At 35.4% G+C, this 18,372-nt stretch overlaps 3 protein-coding genes and 1 non-coding gene across 4 annotated transcripts; 2 read left to right on the plus strand and 2 right to left on the minus strand.

The window, feature by feature from the left end:
* The first annotated feature begins 1,417 nt into the window (after positions 1 to 1,417).
* Positions 1,418 to 3,622, plus strand: LOC148584259 (disease resistance protein RUN1-like). Its single transcript, XM_088518823.1, has 3 exons — positions 1,418 to 1,494; positions 1,611 to 2,123; positions 3,337 to 3,622. The coding sequence occupies exons 1-3, from the start codon at positions 1,418 to 1,420 to the stop codon at positions 3,620 to 3,622; spliced, it is 876 nt and encodes a 291-aa protein (XP_088374949.1).
* Positions 3,623 to 6,341: 2,719 nt separating this feature from the next.
* On the minus strand, positions 6,342 to 13,167 carry LOC132164341 (myosin heavy chain-like protein). Its single transcript, XM_059574838.2, has 15 exons — positions 12,996 to 13,167; positions 12,764 to 12,851; positions 12,626 to 12,672; positions 11,944 to 12,033; positions 11,765 to 11,818; positions 11,225 to 11,302; positions 11,065 to 11,133; positions 10,837 to 10,989; positions 10,629 to 10,755; positions 9,771 to 9,811; positions 9,054 to 9,143; positions 8,866 to 8,970; positions 7,097 to 7,246; positions 6,760 to 6,869; positions 6,342 to 6,653 (listed from the first exon to the last, which is right to left on the minus strand). The coding sequence occupies exons 1-15, from the start codon at positions 13,029 to 13,031 to the stop codon at positions 6,578 to 6,580; spliced, it is 1,314 nt and encodes a 437-aa protein (XP_059430821.2). The 5' UTR covers positions 13,032 to 13,167; the 3' UTR covers positions 6,342 to 6,577.
* Positions 13,168 to 13,255: 88 nt separating this feature from the next.
* TRNAV-CAC (transfer RNA valine (anticodon CAC)) lies at positions 13,256 to 13,329 on the plus strand. Its single transcript has one exon. It is a non-coding gene; the product is annotated as a tRNA-Val (tRNA).
* A 409-nt stretch (positions 13,330 to 13,738) lies between these two features.
* On the minus strand, positions 13,739 to 16,029 carry CRR2 (Tetratricopeptide repeat (TPR)-like superfamily protein). Its single transcript, XM_059574064.2, has one exon. The coding sequence runs from the start codon at positions 15,852 to 15,854 to the stop codon at positions 13,884 to 13,886; it is 1,971 nt and encodes a 656-aa protein (XP_059430047.2). The 5' UTR covers positions 15,855 to 16,029; the 3' UTR covers positions 13,739 to 13,883.
* Between the last annotated feature and the right edge of the window lie 2,343 nt (positions 16,030 to 18,372).

Below are 18,372 nucleotides of genomic sequence, written 5' to 3' on the forward strand. Positions count from 1 at the left end.
ATCTGCTACAGTACCGATCCACTCTCTTTTTCCATTCCATTTCCAAACACAACCTAAACATCCCAAATTTTTGTTTCAAAAGTTAGTTTTCAAATGATGTGTCGTCAACCCATGAGTTGGTGACACATTTTTTTTTAAATAATAAATCTCATGAGATTGTGACACATACATCATTTGAGAACCAACTTTTAAGAAGAAAATTTTGGATATATAGGACTTCTCATTATACTTCGCTTACACGTTAACATGTGAACTGTGAAGTGTTTTAAGGAGTAAATGCTAGCTACACATGTTCTCAAATGTTCATTCTTAATTGTCACAGAAAGTGGCAATGAAAATAATTATTACATATTACATGTATTTTTATTTGTTATTTTATCTAATAATGAGTTTTATTGTCACGTTAGCAAGTAAACACTTGAAAGTATATGTAACACTCCTCATTTTTAAATTTTAAATTTTGTTTAACCAAGCAATTATAAGGTCATATTGAAGGCAAAACCAAATTTTGTATACAATGGAGGCTAAGGGTTAGGGATAAATTTAATTTCACTAATAATACATTTGTTTTATCCTAGATATAGAAACATACATTTTATTTAAAAGACTAATATTAAATACTATGGGCCCGTTTGGTTTCCATAATAGGCTCTTAGAATGTCATTCTTTTGTTTGGTAAGAATCTATTCATATGAGTAGTTATTTTCGTGAGAATCACTAATCCATTACACACAGGAATAACTATTCCTCTAAAAAGTTAGAGGAGTAGCTATTCCTAAGGGAATGGATAAGGTTTTCCAAAAAAAAACTTTTTTTATTTTTTTTTTATTTTCTCTTAAACTTAATTTTTTTTTTTTTTTTTTTTTTTAAAAAAAAACAAAACAAAAAAAATCATGTGGGTGGCCTGCCACCACACATTCAACAATTTTTTATTTTATTTTTTAAAAAATTGAGTTTTAGAAAAATTAGAAATCAAATGGAGTTTTTTAGTAATTCTGGTTCAATTCCAATTATGACATGTGTCGCTACCAAACTAAAGAATTGTAATAATTATTTCATTTCAATCTCTTTTATTTCCGGTAGTACTTATTCATTTTCTTAATGGAATATCTCATTTGCAAACCAAATAGAGCCTAGATCTTTGTCTCACTTCTATTCTATTAGACTAATGTGACCGTGTTTATAGGCCATTACCACATTTCGTGGCATTGTTGATTAATCTTATTTTTCAATGGGTGGTGATTCTAGATAACATTGACCCTTTATTCTTTTTTTTTTTTTTTAATTTTTTTTAAAAAATTTTATTTTAGTGAGATGACCTTGACCTTGTGGAGTTTAGAAGTCCCAAAACTATGGGGTGACCGTGACTCGCTCGCCAATCACCACCACTACCATGCACTTGACCGTATGGACTACGATGACTCTTGATTGCTTCCGGAAAATTCAAAGCAGCGAACACGGCAACCGCGTTGTGGAGGAGAGGCTTCTGGGAAAGTAACCCCGTTGATCGAAAAAGGGTTCCAATGAGCTTAAAATCCTTCTGTTTTCATCCTCCCCTCTTAGGCACAAACTTTCTTCCTCCTTCTGATCTGTTGGTCCGTGGTGATCAGCCCTTCCATGGTTGCTGCAAACCTTTCAATAGCTTCCAAAAAATCCAAACCTCGTTGGAAACACGATGTCTTCTTAAGTTTCAGAGGTGAAGACACACGTAAGAATTTCACTGATCATCTCTACTCTGCTTTGGTACGACGCAAAATTTGCACCTTTCGAGATGACCAAGGCCTGGAAAGAGGAGAGAACATATCTTCTGGACTACTCAATGCCATCTGTGGATCAAGGATTTCTATTGTGATTTTCTCTCAAGGATATGCTTCTTCTAGTTGGTGCCTTGATGAGCTTGTGCATATCGTGCACTATAAGAATGTCATAGGTAGCACTCTTTTTCCGATATTTTATCATGTTAACCCATCCGATGTTCGAAGACAAACCGGAACTTTTGCTGAAGCATTCGCTAAGCATGAAAGGCGGCTTCAATTGGAAACAGAGAGGGTGCAGAGGTGGAAAGCAGCTCTTACTGAAGCTGCCAACTGTTCCGGTCGTGATCTCCAGAGTGGTGCAAATGGGTATTATGCTATGTGCTTTTTCATGAATCTCTTCATTTGTTTTGTTTTTGTTTTTTTGTTTTTTTTTTTTTCAAATAGAAAAATTGATAAATTATATATATAAAGAATAATGCTATATATATATATATATATATATATATATATATATATATATATATATATCTAGTATATGGTTATCCATATGTAATGCAATTGGAAAAATCAGTGTTTGGATTAACAAGGGCATGTTAAAAAAAAAAAAATTAATGACTGATTTTTATTATCACCTCAATTGTATTGCAGTTGTATAGTAGTCTACTAAATAGTATTTCTCAAAATTAAAGTTGACCTAAAAAGGGATTTGACACCTAAGTCTGAAACACTAAAAAATTATATAACCCTTCACACCAAATAATTTTCTTTCTATTGACAAAATACCTCATAGACAAAAAAACTTATTGACAAAACCACCGGAGGCACCATCTTGGTTGGTTTTGAAGACTATGGTGTTGAAGGCTCGGAGGTAAGTGAGAGGTTTGGTGGTAGGTCAAGGCTTTTGGTTAGAATGAATAAAAAAGTACATAAAATTGATTTGAATTAAAAATACAGTATTTTTATCTCTATTGTATTCGATGGTTTTACATAATGTGTAAAATTTCTATGAAAGACTGTAAAACCCATCTGTTGTGCTACTTCCGCTTTGAAACCTATTTAACCAAGGCGTTTAACCGTCTGTGCTTTGAGTAAGTATAAAGATTGCCTAGGTAATTTTTTCATTTGCGGAAGCTGCTTTATTACATATTAAAAAAAAAAAAAAAAAAAAAAAAAGTAGATGCTAGCGTGGTGGCCACCTTACCCATGATGGTGGCAGCCACCTCAATGGTCATTGGTCCGATTATAATAATAGTTTTAAACAAGTTTCAATTTTTTTTTTTTTTTAGAAATACTCCTCAAAATTTTACAACACCAAATCAATTCTTAATTTTTACATTTTTCAAAATTGAAATTTCAAATCATTTCTCAAAACTTTATAAACCCAGTTCTTTTTTTTTATTTTTTATTTTTTATGAATAAACCTTTTACTAAACAATAAACACAATACAAAAACACTTCATTTCATTAGGATAATATGAAAGTGCTCATCGGTCATTGAATTTTTATTTTTATTTTTTTCTTCTTTCTTTTTTATGATTACTTTATGTTTTTATATTTTTCTTTTTAATATAATGATCAGGTATGAATCAGAGTTCTTCAATACAATTGTTGAAGAAGTTTACCAAAAGGTTGCATCTGATGAGCTTTCTGAATCTATGGATTTTATAGAAGATGTGGTCTCTGAATCTGTGGATGTTATAGAAGATGTGGCCTCTGAATCTGTTGATGTTATAGAAGATGTGGCCTCTGAATCTGTGGATGCTATAGAAGATGTGTTTTCTATATTTGTTGCTGCTATAGAAGATGAGATCTCTGAAGATGATGAGGTCTCTGACTCTGATGAAGAGGACTCTGATGAATGGTGAAGTCCCTAAAGTGTTAGAATATTTTTTAATTGAAATTCCATTGATTGCGAATTTTAATTTGCTAAAATGGCTTGTAGATATAACTAAGTGATATATAGGTAAGCCCAATATTAATGAGTGATTTCTTAGCCCATTAAGGTTTCATTTGTTTAGAAAAATAATTTTTGGCGTTTGGGCGTATGAAAAATCATAAATATTTTTATATTTTTCGTTCAATCATATTAATCTATAAAAATCAATTTTTATTCACAATATACTAATGCAAAATAATTTTTTTAAATAGAATCTTAAACTTGGAAGTGGTTCATGGGTTTAAATAAAGGGAAATCATTTTCCATAAATTAAAAATGGTTTTTCTAGTCAGCCGAAAATGTTTTGGATTTGAGTACAATTTTCCACTATACCAAACACTAAAAAATAGGAAAAACGATTTGCTTAAAACATTTTACAACGAAACAATCGGAAGATTTATACACTTTAGCTGTAGAGAAATGTTAAGGGTATCAAATTTTTTACCAAGAAATAAGTAGCAAAATGATGTAAAACTTATTTATTAGAAAAGATCAAAACAATTAATTAAAATAAATGCTACGAAAACTAATGAGCGATAAGAAACGGTGCATTTACTAGTAAATTTATTTTAAATTTACACTAAAAAAAAAAAAAACGCCAGAGTAAAGAGGACAAAAATTTCACAACTGCAAAAACTTTATCTTATAATTCTAGGAAATTCAAAGTATAAATCCAGATTCACATCCTCTCTTATTACACAATCTGTCACACATCAAACAAAATCATGGTTCCTGATCTATCCCCACCACCTTACAGAATCCACTCTCTCACAAACACCAAAAGCAAAAGAAAAGAAAAAGGAGGAAAAGTAAAAGAAAACCAACATGCCCTCCCCTCCTCTCAGGAAAAATCAATAAACATAATTGACAATAATATTGAACCAAAAAGGCAAAAGCTATACCACTTTCATTATAGCATCAACTGCAGCCATCACCACCACCACCACCATGACCACTACCATCACCACAAGCATCAGTGCTGGCAATTGTAGACACATGGGCTGCACCCATCATAGCAACAGCCATGCCGGCATCGGCACCGCCAGCATTGGCGGCTCCATTATGGCTGCCAACATCATCGCCGGGAGCCGTAGAAGCATGTCCTCGGCGTTTGCCGCCTTTCCGAGGTTTGTCATGGGAGGATTTTTGCCGGGAGGAACTATCTGAGTCTCCTTGTATGCTTTCTTTGTGCTTGCGGCTTGGGATGCAGAAGCATATGGTTTTGCTCTTCATGACTGGAATATTGTCAGCAACAACTCAATGCAGTACTTGTTTCTCATGTCTTTGGTCTATATAACAAGCACTTTAAAAGGTTCCAAAACTTTAATTATTAGTATGATTGCTTGGTTAATAAGTGTTGTTGGCATAAACCAAGGAATTTGTTAAAAAAACACAAAAGAATTGCTTGGGGAACTTTTTCTTTATATGTTTTTCCTTTTCTATTGTTCAGTACAAAGCTTTTTCACCCACTGATTTCCATCATGTATTATATGAAAATCAACGGTTACATGCCAGCCAGCAATGCAAGAAAAAACAAATGTTTTTATGACACATCTTCTTTTAGTGAACTATAGTAATTAGCCAGGGGTTGAGCATAAATCCTGTGCTATAAAGCTTCTGCAATAATACTAATAAAGCCAAAGATTCCTTAAAAAAAAGTTGAAAACCACAGAAGGATTTGGGTTTAATCTTACAAAAGCAGAGCAATATGAGGCATATTTTTCTCTGATTAATGACAGGATGTACACGTTTCACCACTAATTGACAGGCTGTTGACAAACTTAACATTTCATTGTCTATTACTAAATGATTTTGTCATTTTCTTTTCTTCTTTCCCCCTTTAAACCTTCATGTTAGTTCTGTAAATATTTACACTTCATACATTTCAAATTCTTTTTCCTTCTGATTGATTGGTCAAATTTACACTTCAGATCTACCCCCTTCCACGGTTCCACCCCTATATATTACCCAGCCACCATTATCCCACCTGAGCTAGAGCTTAGATCCAATAATGTTAACATGACACTCCAAATCAAGCATCTGATCTTCAATTTTTTTTATTTTATTTTATTTTATTTTTTTTAAATAAGAATTAATCCAATGATTAATTGAGAGCGCCAGTAAGCTTTGTTGGATGAATGTTAGATAAAAGTATAGTATCTAGCATTACACTACCTCAATTAGCATTCGGGTATGAGGTCATAATCATGTCCAAGCATAGATATAAGAATATATAAATCAATCATAATTCAATCCATTTAATTCAATGAATCAAATCACTCAACTTAACTTGCTAATTTCATGTGGTTTTCGTGTCGAGTTTATAGGTTATGTTAAAAATTGCCACTTCTTATATCGAGCTCAAGTCATATTAGAGTATATATGAATAAACAACTATATAAGTTAACTCTAACCTTAACACGACCTATTTAAGTAAACTGGTCAAATCCCTCAATTTTAACACTTTAATTTTGTATTAGGTTCGTGCCGAGTTCCCAGATTGTATCGAAAATTGACAACCCAAAATCTGAAAATCTATGATACAAAAATCAACTAAAACACATTTACCAGCCAAATCTCGACTTTTTCTTTACAGTCACATGAACTCACTTCATTCGAAATTTCAGTGCACACTGCAGAGTGCAGAATAAGAAGAAACCAAACCCACTAATTGTGGTTTCTACATTTTTTTTTTTCGTTTAATAGGGTATTGTCATACAAAATCATCTCATCAATATCCTTTTAAATAGCCATGTCAACAATCATTATGGTATTATTTCTTTATGGAAAAAATGCTCGGCCCAACTCTAAAACCCTTTACAAATGAATGTTCTTGTTTGACGAGCTCACACAAAAATATCACCACAAAACTGCTTTTCTGCATTCACCGCACGGTCATAGATCCATCTTGCTTCATTTTGATGAGACTGCTTTCAATGTTCCGTAAAACCGGTTTATAGCTGCAAATGTTTTTGAAAGAAATCAACAACAGATCATCTTTGCTTCAATATCGGAATGAATTGACCGCAACAGAGAGAGAGAGAGAGAGAGAGAGTTGGATCTTACAGATATGCAAGACCATTATATGCTTGCGTGACTTGTTGAAGCCGTGCTGAGAGCTGCATAACCTCTGCTGACAGTGCTTCTGCTCTGCTCTGTTCTTTTGCAAGTTGGCCCTATGAACACAAAACAATACAGACAAGCAGTTTTACACAAGTGTAGAAGGGCCCTAAAAAACCAAAGTGGTATTCAAAATCTTCAACAGATTATTGAATGGTTCATCCTGATAATCGCATCGATCAGATTTATGAGTTTGTTGTGTAGTAATTGGACTTGCCCTGCCTCAGTTCACGTCCACATAACAAAAGGAATTAGACACCTTGTCCTTAAATCAACCACTAACCTTGAGGGAGAAAACTTCAGTAGTAGATGCTATGGAAGTGGTCTCATTTACCCCATCTCTATACATTGATTCAGGCAAGCCAGCTTGTTCTGTTCTCAACTTATCGAGAGTTTCACGGAGCTCTTCATTTTGCTTAAGACAGTCTTTCACCTGCAAAGCCATGTGTCAGGCAGGTTAAAATTATTAGAAATAGAATTGATGATGTCAACTCTTGGAAAGAGTAAGCATATTTAGCAAATGCCACCCAGCCTTGTGGCTCGGTGGCATCAGGGGCCCCCATTTAATGGTTGTTCCGAGACCTATGAGAGTTATTTCTCGAGTTCAATCCACGAGACCTTCACCAGATGTTACTAAAGGTTTGGTGGGGTGAAGTCAGGCTATTGTAAATTCATCTTGAGGGAGAACCTGTGGACCACCTTACCATCTAGGCCCCTCTTGACTGATTTCCCACGAACAGATGCCACATATGGCTGCCCCCCTGTGTCCTTTTTTGTTTAGTAGAAATGAAAAAAGTAGACTAAACAAATACGAGAACCAATGCTCAATGAGATGTATCAACCAACATATGAATGAAAGGTGGTGGCAAAAACATTGCACAACTTCAAGGATCAAGATATTGATTCATTCTGCTGATAGATTTTCAAGACACTAAACAGGTTATGCAGTCAGCTAGAAGCCTTCATAGTTAACATCTCTTTGGTGTAGACATGATCATAATTTAACCATTTGCCATCATTTTACAACATCGAGTTCAAAGATCTAATATAGTTACAATCTTGGTACTTCTGCTTTCTTCTCTATTTCTTCAAGTAGTTTTGTTATCAGAATTATCATAACTCACCACTACTCCAGATCTTCACAAAGACGTTCAGTGTACCATACAAGATCACATAGACACATGAGACATACATGTGTTATTTCTACAACTTCTACACTGGCTAAGAAAAATCTTAGTAATCAAAACATAAAATGTTCACTCAATCATGGTGGAAGACATGTTCAAGGGAAAACTCAACTTTGTGGTTTGTGTTCAATAAACCAGGTCAACATAATTGAGTACCAATAAGCAATAAATTTATATCCGTTGATAGAAGCATACATATATTCACATAAGTCATAATGAACTTTTTGTCACAAGAAGATTCCCATATGCTTTTACGGCCCAAAATGCAAAAGAATAAATCATAATAATGCAAAAATGACTAAGAAAGGAAAATTATACTCTACACTGGGATATCAGACCTTCCAACACTTTCAGTGGGAAACTTCTTCACTCAGTCGATCAAACCTTCCCCCACCCTCTCTCTCCTCAATTCATTCAAAAAAGATTTAAAGGAAAGACATGTAATAACAAATTAATCATGTTATGATGAGTTTTGTTTTGTTTTGTTTTTTTTTTGAGTTCCGTACTGTAGGCATATTGAACGATAGAATATAAACAGGGGCCAAAGAAGAAAAAAAAGGAAAAGTAAACTGGATCATATTTAAAGCCTCCATACGAGTTGTTTTAAATTCTGCAGACATTACATACATGGGCCTCACTTACTAGTCCAGCACAAACGGAAAGTGCATGTTCATAACCGAAGCCTCACTGTGCCACATATACTGATGACTAACTCTTTAGTCTAATCTATATAAAAAACCAGTTTAACTGTTTTATTGTAGATGAAGAGAAAAATATACCATGCTCTTTGAATAAGATATGCAGACAGGAATCAGAAAAGTCCTAATTTCACAAACCAGATTCCATAGGGCCTTCTGGCCAGTACCTGATTCTCCCAGCGCACAGCTATGCCCACTGACTCTTGATAGGAACTTGAGAGATTAGTATTTTCCTCAAAAAGACGTTCTATCTCTGAAGATTGAGAATCAATCTGCCAAAACATAGTGAAGCATCTTGGCCATCAGATGGAGTGTACATTTTTACTGAAGGATAATAGAGAAGGCTAAGACCAACCTCCATTAGCAGTTTCTGTCTGCTACTTTCTAATCGCTCAACCACTACAGCCATGTCATGCAACTGCTTCTCAAGTTTTTCCTTGTCTTCCTGCAGTTTCAAAATAAAAATAAGCAATAAAGATTATAACAACAGAACACAAACCTCCCAAATACTAACCCTCAACTTAGATGCAACAATCAATAAACTAAATATCATGAACAAATCAAATAAGCAACACGCAAAAAGAAAAATAAAATAAGGAGATAAGTTCATATGCTATAGTAATGGTAAACTGTGTTCCCTGCATACTAAAGCTGCCGCATGCAAGATCGGCCCTAACACTAAAAATGGCACATGACGTATTGCGCTACATCCATATAAACTTGCCAAAAGAGCAGTAGCAGACATATTAATTAATAACAATCGATTTATTCGTAAAAAAAATTGATTAACATTTTCACCCAATTATTATGAGAGAACTTGGGAGTAAAGCTATAAGTAAAACTTTTATCCCCATTTTATCCCGCAAAGGTGACGTGATTTTTAAAATCACCATTGGATCAAAATCCAATAGTGATCCAACCCAAATACAATGGTAATTTTAAAAGTCACATCACTTTTGGGGCATAAAAGTCCTACTTATAGCATTACTTGAGAACTTGGTATGTTGATCATCATGACATTGCACCTGTATAGTTTCATAAACAAGGTAATCAAGCTTAGAAATTCTCTTACCAGTGAAAACCCCTTCTGAGCTGCTTTTTCTGAGACTTCTTCTGCATGGCACAAATGGTTCAATGACTTGGGGAAAAAACATAACAATAATTAAACAGAAAACTACTCACAAAACACTAGTAGAAAAGATCTTTTAAAGATTTTTCACACATTAAAAGGAAATGAAAACTGCAGATAACATAATCATCAAAGAATCTAGGCAATCATAACCATGCTGAAGGCATTCAAGGTATATGATTATAATACAACATGGCTCTAACACAAAAACAAATGGCAAAAAGGAATTCCAACAGCCAACTCGTCATCTACATACTATACAAAACAAAATATGAACAAGTATCTTAAAATTCCTCTCATCCTTGAAGGGTGGAATACAAAACAGCATTCTCAAGACTCAGTACCAGCTTTCAGGGAGATTTGGAAGCATGGAGACATCATTGAGGTGATATTTTGCACCTAGGACGTCATATGAGGTTTCATAATAATCCTCCCAATTTGGCAGCTAGGCTGTAATTAGATATGTTCTTTTATTATTATTATTATTGGTAAAAGACTCCCCACAACTAATGAGACTTGAAGCAGTGACCTCAACCACCACCCCATTCTTATGGGAGGTTGAAGTGCCGTTTAGCCCTAATGCCACTGGAATCTGTCATTAGAGATTTTCTCGATTCCAGTAGATGTCATAATGAAAATTGTTATAAACCAATTTCTGGTTTAGTGTGTCCTTATGTACTCTTGCAAATCTAGGGCCAATGTTCAAACAAATACCAGGTACAACAGTAAATACCATCCAATACAAATCTTGAAGCCATTATATATCCAACAGTAAATCTACAAAATTTTCAGGAATGGTACCTGAAGCCCTTCTAGATAAAGCTGTCAGTTTCTCTTCCAACTCCTGCTTTTCAGACACAAGAGCTAAAGTTCGGGCTTGCTCTTCTGCTAATCGCTGTTGCTCCTGCTGCCTCAATACTGACACTTGCTATAAATTTCAAACCATCACGAGACCCTCATAAACAAACACTTCGAAGAAAGATAAGAAGATCAAATAAACAATTCTAACCTGCAACTCAGATTTTAAGCTAGCTAGCTCCTTTTCTAAGGTTCTTATATGATCTGGGAAATTTTCCATTGAGCTGATTCCACCAGGTTGATTCATTGCTTGTTGCTGTATCAAGTTCAGCTCTGCTCTCAAGGCTGCAGCATCTTCCTCAGCCTATTGAAAGAGAACTAGTAAGAACAAGAAATAAACATGATTATGCCTTCGTATACATAGAAACTGATTGCATACTCGATACTGTTCCTCCTCTGCTTCCTTTATCCGTTTCTTGAGCATACGAAGCTGTGCAGACAGATCCTCCTACACTAATAGATGAGACTTTGTGGGTACAGGATGGGAGGAAATTAATAAGTAACATGAGAGGACAACATCTAGTGCACATGGTCCATACCCGTGCAACGACTGCTGCATCTTTCTCCATTGCCACATCCTTTAGAGCTTTTCTCAAAGAGGGTACAGTGTTTTGTTCCTGCAATTGATTGCAAAAATAAAACAAGCTCAGTTTAAAAAATTAAACCAAGACATCTAGAACAGTTTTGCATGACAAAAACTTTAGATGTAAAATCAAAGTATGGGCAAAAAAAAGAACAAATCTTAACATCAAAAAAATTTAGAAGGCCTAGAAAAGGAAGACAGAAAATTTTTTTGCTCTATAAACATCTAGCTGGATGGTTCATCATTTTTCGAGTTTCTAAATAGGTTTCTAGTCCAGAAATTACTATTGTGGATCCCTCCCAGGACTTTCCCAACCAAAAGAATGCAAAATAATAGGTGGGTGGAAAAACATAAACTTGAGTAATTTACTCTTTTGCCAAGAATTTGTAATGTGCTTGTCCACCAATAACAAACACAACTGACAATGCACAAAAGGACATTAATCAACACTCTTCTCTGCAAAACAAAGTAAAGAATAAGAAGGCCTTTCAATTACCAGCTCAGTCCAACGCTTCTGTAGCATGTCATTCTCGGCTTCCCTTGTTTGAAGCTGGAACAGACAAATATAAAACTCATCAGTGTAATTGATCATAATTTGTTACCAAAAAGCCTCCTTAGCTGTACATCATAAACAAGTTACAAAATACATAAAGATATATAATTTCGTAGTCTTACCCTTGAAGTCAATGTCCTATTCTCTTCCTCCAACTCCACATTCTTCTTAAGTAGGTCTTGTATCTGAGATACCAAACCACTAACATCTGCCTGCAACAGTAACTCTGAAGCGTTGAGAATCTAAATCGAAACTACACAAAATACAACCGAAAATATGACCATAACTTAGCCGTTCAAATAAAACTTCTCCATAGCTTCCAGCCTAGTTCACCCTTAGGAAAAAATGGTACCAAACGCCCCATTTGATTAGCCAACAATATGTAACGTAACAAAAAGAAATAAACAATTTTGTCTTCTTATTATTGTTAACACCAAGTAGGTTTTTAGCCAACGACTTCACCTTCTTATGCGCGGAAAAGGTGTGATTTGAGCCAGAGCTCATCGGCAAAAAGAAAAACTTCCAATCTTAAATGCTTCGTCAGAAATCTTAAGTTACCAAAGCCCCGTCTTCCAGAAACCAAAAACATGGCACACAAAATTACAAATTCTCTTTAATTTCTTTTCCTAAACTATCGCAGCAACTAAACAGGACGTAACGCTTAAAAATTGAAATTTTTTCCATGTTTAAGAATCTTTACAAATAGGAAAAATAAAAACTTTTTAAAAAACTATTACACTATCAAAATCATAATAATAGAAAAATAAAGAATTTAGATTTAAACTAAGGAAACTCAGTTCCTACCTCCATGAGTCGATTTGCGCTCTCCGATTTTTTCATCCCAACAATATCTGAAGACAAAAAATAATATTATTAAAAAAAAGTAATAACATACGATTAAAATTAATAAAAAAAAAAAAGAAAAAAAAAAAAGAAAAAGACCATGTTGAATGGAGGCTGTGCTGAGATCTGGCCCCGAAGAAGTTTTGCTAATTCTCTCGGCAGCTCTCTTTTGCCGAATGTCTTCCAACTGCCAAAAAAATTGGGATTAAAGTGGCGCGCACACAAGGAAAAATACGAAATCCAAGAAACAAATTTTCGAAATTGAAGAAAATGAAAAAAAAATGCGAAGACAAGCATGGTGGACGGTGAAGATGAGCGATGACATCTGTACCGTTCGTCGGCCTAAGGATGCGTGGCGGGCGTCCATGGTGATGGCGGCAAGCGAGGACGAATCGCAGAGAACGATTTTTCGTTCCTCGGCCGAGATCTCGGCGTTTCGTTAACAACTCTTCCGAAACCGAAATAGATTTCCAGAGGAAACGAAACGAATTGACCCCTGTAACTTTTAACGGCTTTTTCTTTCTTTTTTTTTGCAAGAAAACTAATTATATAAATATGTTTTTCCTTAACCGTCATCAACAAGAATATGTCGTCTGGGTGGTGTAGTCGGTTATCACGCTAGTCTCACACACTAGAGGTCCCCGGTTCGAACCCGGGCTCAGACAAATCTCTCATATCTTGCTTTTTTTTAACTCTCTATCAGTGTTGTCAGATTGTAAATTCCCCCAATTTCAAAGAAAGTAAAAGTTTTCTCCGGTTAATGATCATAAATTTTTCTTTTTCGTCTTAATCATTGGTACACACCATTAAGTTACCGATTCAACTTTGCCTTGGCACATAGCCAAGTTTCTATAATGAGTAATGTTATCATATGCACTCATTTATCACGCGTTCATGTAACATGGCTAACATAACACAAAAAAGGTTGACATTGTAAACTACTTCAAACACGTCATATCAACCAATGTGATGTGAGTATGATCAATAGGTGTAAAAAATACCATTATTCTTCTGTAATCAAACAAATGGTAATGGGTATAGAAGATAAAAGGACCATTCAGGAAAGAGTCTGCAAGAGAAACTTATATAAATGTGAAAAGAACTTGGTATTGTCAGTATACATTTGAGAGCATCTGAGGACGCTCAAATCTCTGACGACAATTTCTCACCTCAAATTATTGGGAAAAATGAAATAAATTAGCAAACATTTGGCATTCAACTACCAATAATCCCCACATGAACAAATCCCATCTTTGAAGTGGTGGAATCGATTCACGTCTCGAACCAGAATCTCTCTATCTGCAAACTTGGAAATGAACTTGGTAACGGAATGACAGTCTTCACATAACCTCAAGTTTTTGGTAATCCGAATAGTTTCCCCTCTACTTGTGTTGATGAGTCCAAATGCAACAGCAAGCTTTTCGCTATGGCCTAATACGATTCTTTCCTTCTCCTCTGGCTCAAGATCATAGAGAACAGCTTTAGTTTGAGGCATGTAGCCCCGCTCCTTCATCTCTGTCGACAATCTGACCAACAAAGCATGGAGTTGTTCCATCTGTGGGTTAGGCTCATCAACAGAAGTAAACGAGTAGATCTTCCTTTTAGCTTCTATCCAACTGCGACCTTGAATCTTTTGAAGTCCACGAGCATCTAAAAGCTTCTTCACTCTTTTCACCTCATCCCACATATTAGCTTCTGCATAAATATCAGCTAGGAGTACATAGTTCCCAGCATTCATAGGCTCAAGCTCAAAAAGCCTTCTGCTTGCTCTTTCCGCAAGCTCCACATTGCAGTGGATCCTGCATGAGCCAAGAAGAGAACCCCACACCTTTTGTCCTGGTTCAATCCGCATCTCTTCAATGATCCTGGCTGCTTCATCCAACTGATTGGCACGGCCAAGAAGGTCCACCATACAAGCATAGTGCTCCACACTAGGATATATCCCATGTTCTTTAACCATAGATGCAAACAACATCTTCCCCTCCTCCACAAGCCCAGCATGACTACATGCTCCCAAGACACTAACAAATGATACGTGACTTGGTGAGACTCCATGGCTGACCATCTCTTTAAAAATTTGAATTGCCCTCTTTCCAAACCCATGAATCCCATAACTTGAAATCAAGGAATTCCAGGAAACAACATCCCTCTTTTCCATCTGATCAAAAACCAGTTGCCCCAATTCAAGCTTACCACATCTCGCATACATTGTCACAAGGGCACTAATCACAGGCAGGATTGAGTCAAGACCCCTTCTAAGGATATAGCCATGAATCAGCTTCCCTTGCTCCAAAGCAGCAAGAGCTGCACAGGCTTGAAGCACACTAACCATTGTCACTGAATTTGGAATAGAATCGTGGGTCTCAAGAATCATTTCACGGAATAGTTCCAAAGCTTCAAAGGGCCTCCCATTCTTTGCATAACACGCAATCATAGCACTCCATGAAACAACATTTCTCACTGGCATCGAATCAAACACACAACCTGCATACGAAACACACCCAAACCTTGCGTACATGTCCACCAAAGTCGTCATAATATGAACAAGCGCGTCATACCCATGTCGCAAAATATGCGCGTGTATCTCCTTTCCCTTATGGATAAGCGAAACCAAAGACTCGGAAGCAACACAAGCCTTGAGCACATACGTATACGTGAACCTATCAGACGGAATCCCAATCTGATTCATCTGGTGATACAAATCCAAGACCTCTTGGCCATAACCCGCCAACGTAAGCGCTCTAAAGAGAGCATTCCAAACATATATCGTTCTCTTATGAGTTCTATCAAACACCTTCCGTGCGTTGTCAATGGAGTCCAACTCCGAGTACATATTAATGAGTTTGGTGGCCAGGAAAGGGTCCTGATCGAACCCAGCATCGGCGAGGTGGCGATGAACGTCGAGGCCATCAGAGAGGGAGTTCAGGCGGGAGCATGAGAGGATAAGAAGCTCATAGGTGTGTTGGGTTGGGTCGGGCTCATGAGGGAGGACTTGAAGGGCTTGCTTGAGACTGCCTTGTTTGCATAAAGACTGAATTAACTGGTTGTAGTTTGCGTCTGTTTTGGTGGGGTTTGAAGGGTTTAAGGTGAGGGAGCAAATGGGTTGTCTTGAAGAAGTGCGAGTTGGGAAGCGGAAGTGAGTGGAGGCGGAAGATGATTGGAAATTGTGGGGAGTGTGAAGCGCCCACATCACATGAGAATTCTGCTGTCGTCTGCTTCTCTCGTTTCTAAGGTCCTCAAATGCTGCTCCTCCTCCTAGTTGATGGCAAATCTAGTTGGCCAGAGGGCTTCTGTTGGACCTTCAATAGAAAGGGTTGGAGAGCTTTACGTATTTGATAATTCTAATCATGTGAACAAAATCGACATTGAAAAATATGGTCGTTGAAAAACTTATCCTATTCGTTTGAAGGATTTTTTTTTTGTTGAAAATTTGAAGGAATTTATTTGAAACAAAACTAATTATAAAATTATTGATTTCCAAAAAAAAAAAATATAAAATTATTAATTACTCAAAAAAATAAAATAATTAATTAAGTATTATAATAATTTAATTAATTAATTAATTATTATAATAATTTTAATAATTAATAAAATTATTAATTACTCATAAAAATATCCAACTTACTTAAAAAGCATTAATTAGAGCATTGACAAATAAGCAAGTTAAAACAACTTGTTAACCAAATTTTAGCTAGTCCCCTTTAACTACCTCCTACATTTTTATTATGCTACAATAAACACAAAAAGAAAATGTGCTTCTCAATATTCTTACATACTTAAAGAACACATGTCACTTTTAAATATTTATTGGTCCATAATTTTACATGTTGGCAGTCTTCCTCGCTGCCTATGGCGAGCAAATCTAGCTAGCCAAATGCTTTTTGAAAATTAGGAGATAAGAGGAAGAGAAAGAGAAAAGTTTCTATTGTTCTAAACAAAGAAAAAAAAAAAAAGTTACTCGAATGTTTCTTTGGGTGGCTTAAAGTGTTGAGTTGTCTTTAAAGATCAACGGAATAGTGAAGCAAAAGGAAAATTAGAAAGATAAAATTCTATTATTCTAAAAATATTCTCGTCACCCAATTCATATTTCCTTCCACCAACCTCCTTGCAACTCACCAGCATTAACAACCACTATATAGGATGGAGATATTCATTAATTTTGTCTTTTTAATTATTAATAATTCGAATAATGAATATGAGAGAGTTATATAATACTCATTTATTCCAATATATCTTGAACAACCGGCTCTTGCTCGAACATGTGAATCCATAAAGATTCTCTAACAAAATTATTAGAGATTCGAATCCTACTGTATACCTTTCCTATAGCTATCTTTTTCTTTCAATAAGATATTTTTGAGTTTTGTTTCTTAAACCGTATGAACACTTTTTGTAAATAGTATTTGTCCTGAAATTACATTAATTACCTATGTCAGACCGGAACACATGTCAATTACATTAGTGTCAAAGTTGGTGTTAACTTTAACTCTGCATTAATTAACTCCTAAATACCTGATTGACCTCCATTGGGTTTGTTCCTCCTGGATCAAATCCATGTCTTAATTAGCTTTCACTATCAATGGAAAACCACCAAAAAGAAAAGAAAAGAAAAGAAAATGTATGATAATTAAAGATTCTATTTGTAAGTAATCAAATTATCTTAATTTGATTACAATTTCAATATATGATTACAATCAACCCATAAATAGAGAATATTTCAATATTAACCATAATTATAAAATATACGAAAAATATTATATATTTTTCATATATTCTAACAAGTAGATCGAGATGTGTAATAGGTAATTAATTTTGTTTTGATCAGTTTATCAATAAGAATATTCAAAGATTGGGTTTTCTTTTATATTTACCTTGAATTCTTGATAAACTCACTCTTGGTTTCGAAAAAAATTGTGAATTACTTGTTGTTCGTCTTTGCAACCCATGACCTCACGCTACATCATCGAGTTACGCCCTAACTAAGATAGCTTTGTCCTCACTGTTTCACCTACATTTTCCTATTATACATAAATTTAGAGGCTACACTTTTTTTTTTCTTTTCTTGAATCTCACCTTGAGGTGTATTTTGGGTGCTAGCATGGTCAGCCACCAGTGACCGCTAAAGCGTTAAGAAGACATGTCCCCAAAGAGGAAAATGGAAAGATAATTGGGGGTCATTTCGACACTAGATCGGGAGCTAAAGGTGACGTGTCCGGTCATTATTCACAAGGTTCTCGCAGAGCAAGTTCCGATCGCTAATCCTAGATCGGAGAAAAACAAATCCCCCGAGAGAGGGGCTTCCAAGGAAGTGGCTATTAGGAGGATTGTACTTACGGACGACTCCATCGAGTCTTCTGAAAAATTGCCTCAAATAGTGCACCTCGAGAAGAGTCCTCTCTTGAAAGAAAGACAAGGAAGGCTTCTAAATAAATTTCATCTAAACTGGGTTTAGAGGAAATTTCCTCTAAACCCTAAATTCCTCCAACCCTATATAGTAATTGACTATGTCTCTTTAACATGTGAGAATGCATATGTTTTTTTTTTTTTTTTAAATGCTTAATAGAGTCAACTCATTTATTTCTAATGTCTAAAATTTCTCTCTATTCTCCTTCTCAAACATGATATGTCACCAAAGCTGTTATTGTGGGCATATAAATGGGATGAATTGACAAAATCAATGTTCAATTCTAGAACCTTTGGCTCTGATA

The sequence above is a fragment of the Corylus avellana genome, chromosome 8 (genome assembly GCF_965113065.1).
Source record: "Corylus avellana chromosome 8, dhCorAvel1.hap1.2, whole genome shotgun sequence".
In the NCBI taxonomy this organism is placed as follows: domain Eukaryota; kingdom Viridiplantae; phylum Streptophyta; class Magnoliopsida; order Fagales; family Betulaceae; genus Corylus; species Corylus avellana.

Bases quoted from the DNA above. Each gene is read 5' to 3' on its own strand.
- LOC148584259 (XM_088518823.1), top strand. From the start codon at position 1,418: ATGACTCTTGATTGCTTCCGGAAAATTCAAAGCAGCGAACACGGCAAC. The intron at 1,495-1,610 runs GTAACCCCGTTG...CGTGGTGATCAG, and splicing joins GAGGAGAGGCTTCTGGGAAA to CCCTTCCATGGTTGCTGCAA. The intron at 2,124-3,336 runs GTATTATGCTAT...TATAATGATCAG, and splicing joins CTCCAGAGTGGTGCAAATGG to GTATGAATCAGAGTTCTTCA.
- LOC132164341 (XM_059574838.2), bottom strand. From the start codon at position 13,031: ATGGACGCCCGCCACGCATCCTTAGGCCGACGAACG. The intron at 11,134-11,224 runs GTATGGACCATG...CTATTAGTGTAG, and splicing joins ATGCAGCAGTCGTTGCACGG to GAGGATCTGTCTGCACAGCT. The intron at 9,144-9,770 runs GTAAGAGAATTT...TTGAAACTGCAG, and splicing joins CTCAGAAGGGGTTTTCACTG to GAAGACAAGGAAAAACTTGA.
- CRR2 (XM_059574064.2), bottom strand. From the start codon at position 15,854: ATGTGGGCGCTTCACACTCCCCACAATTTCCAATCATCTTCCGCCTCC.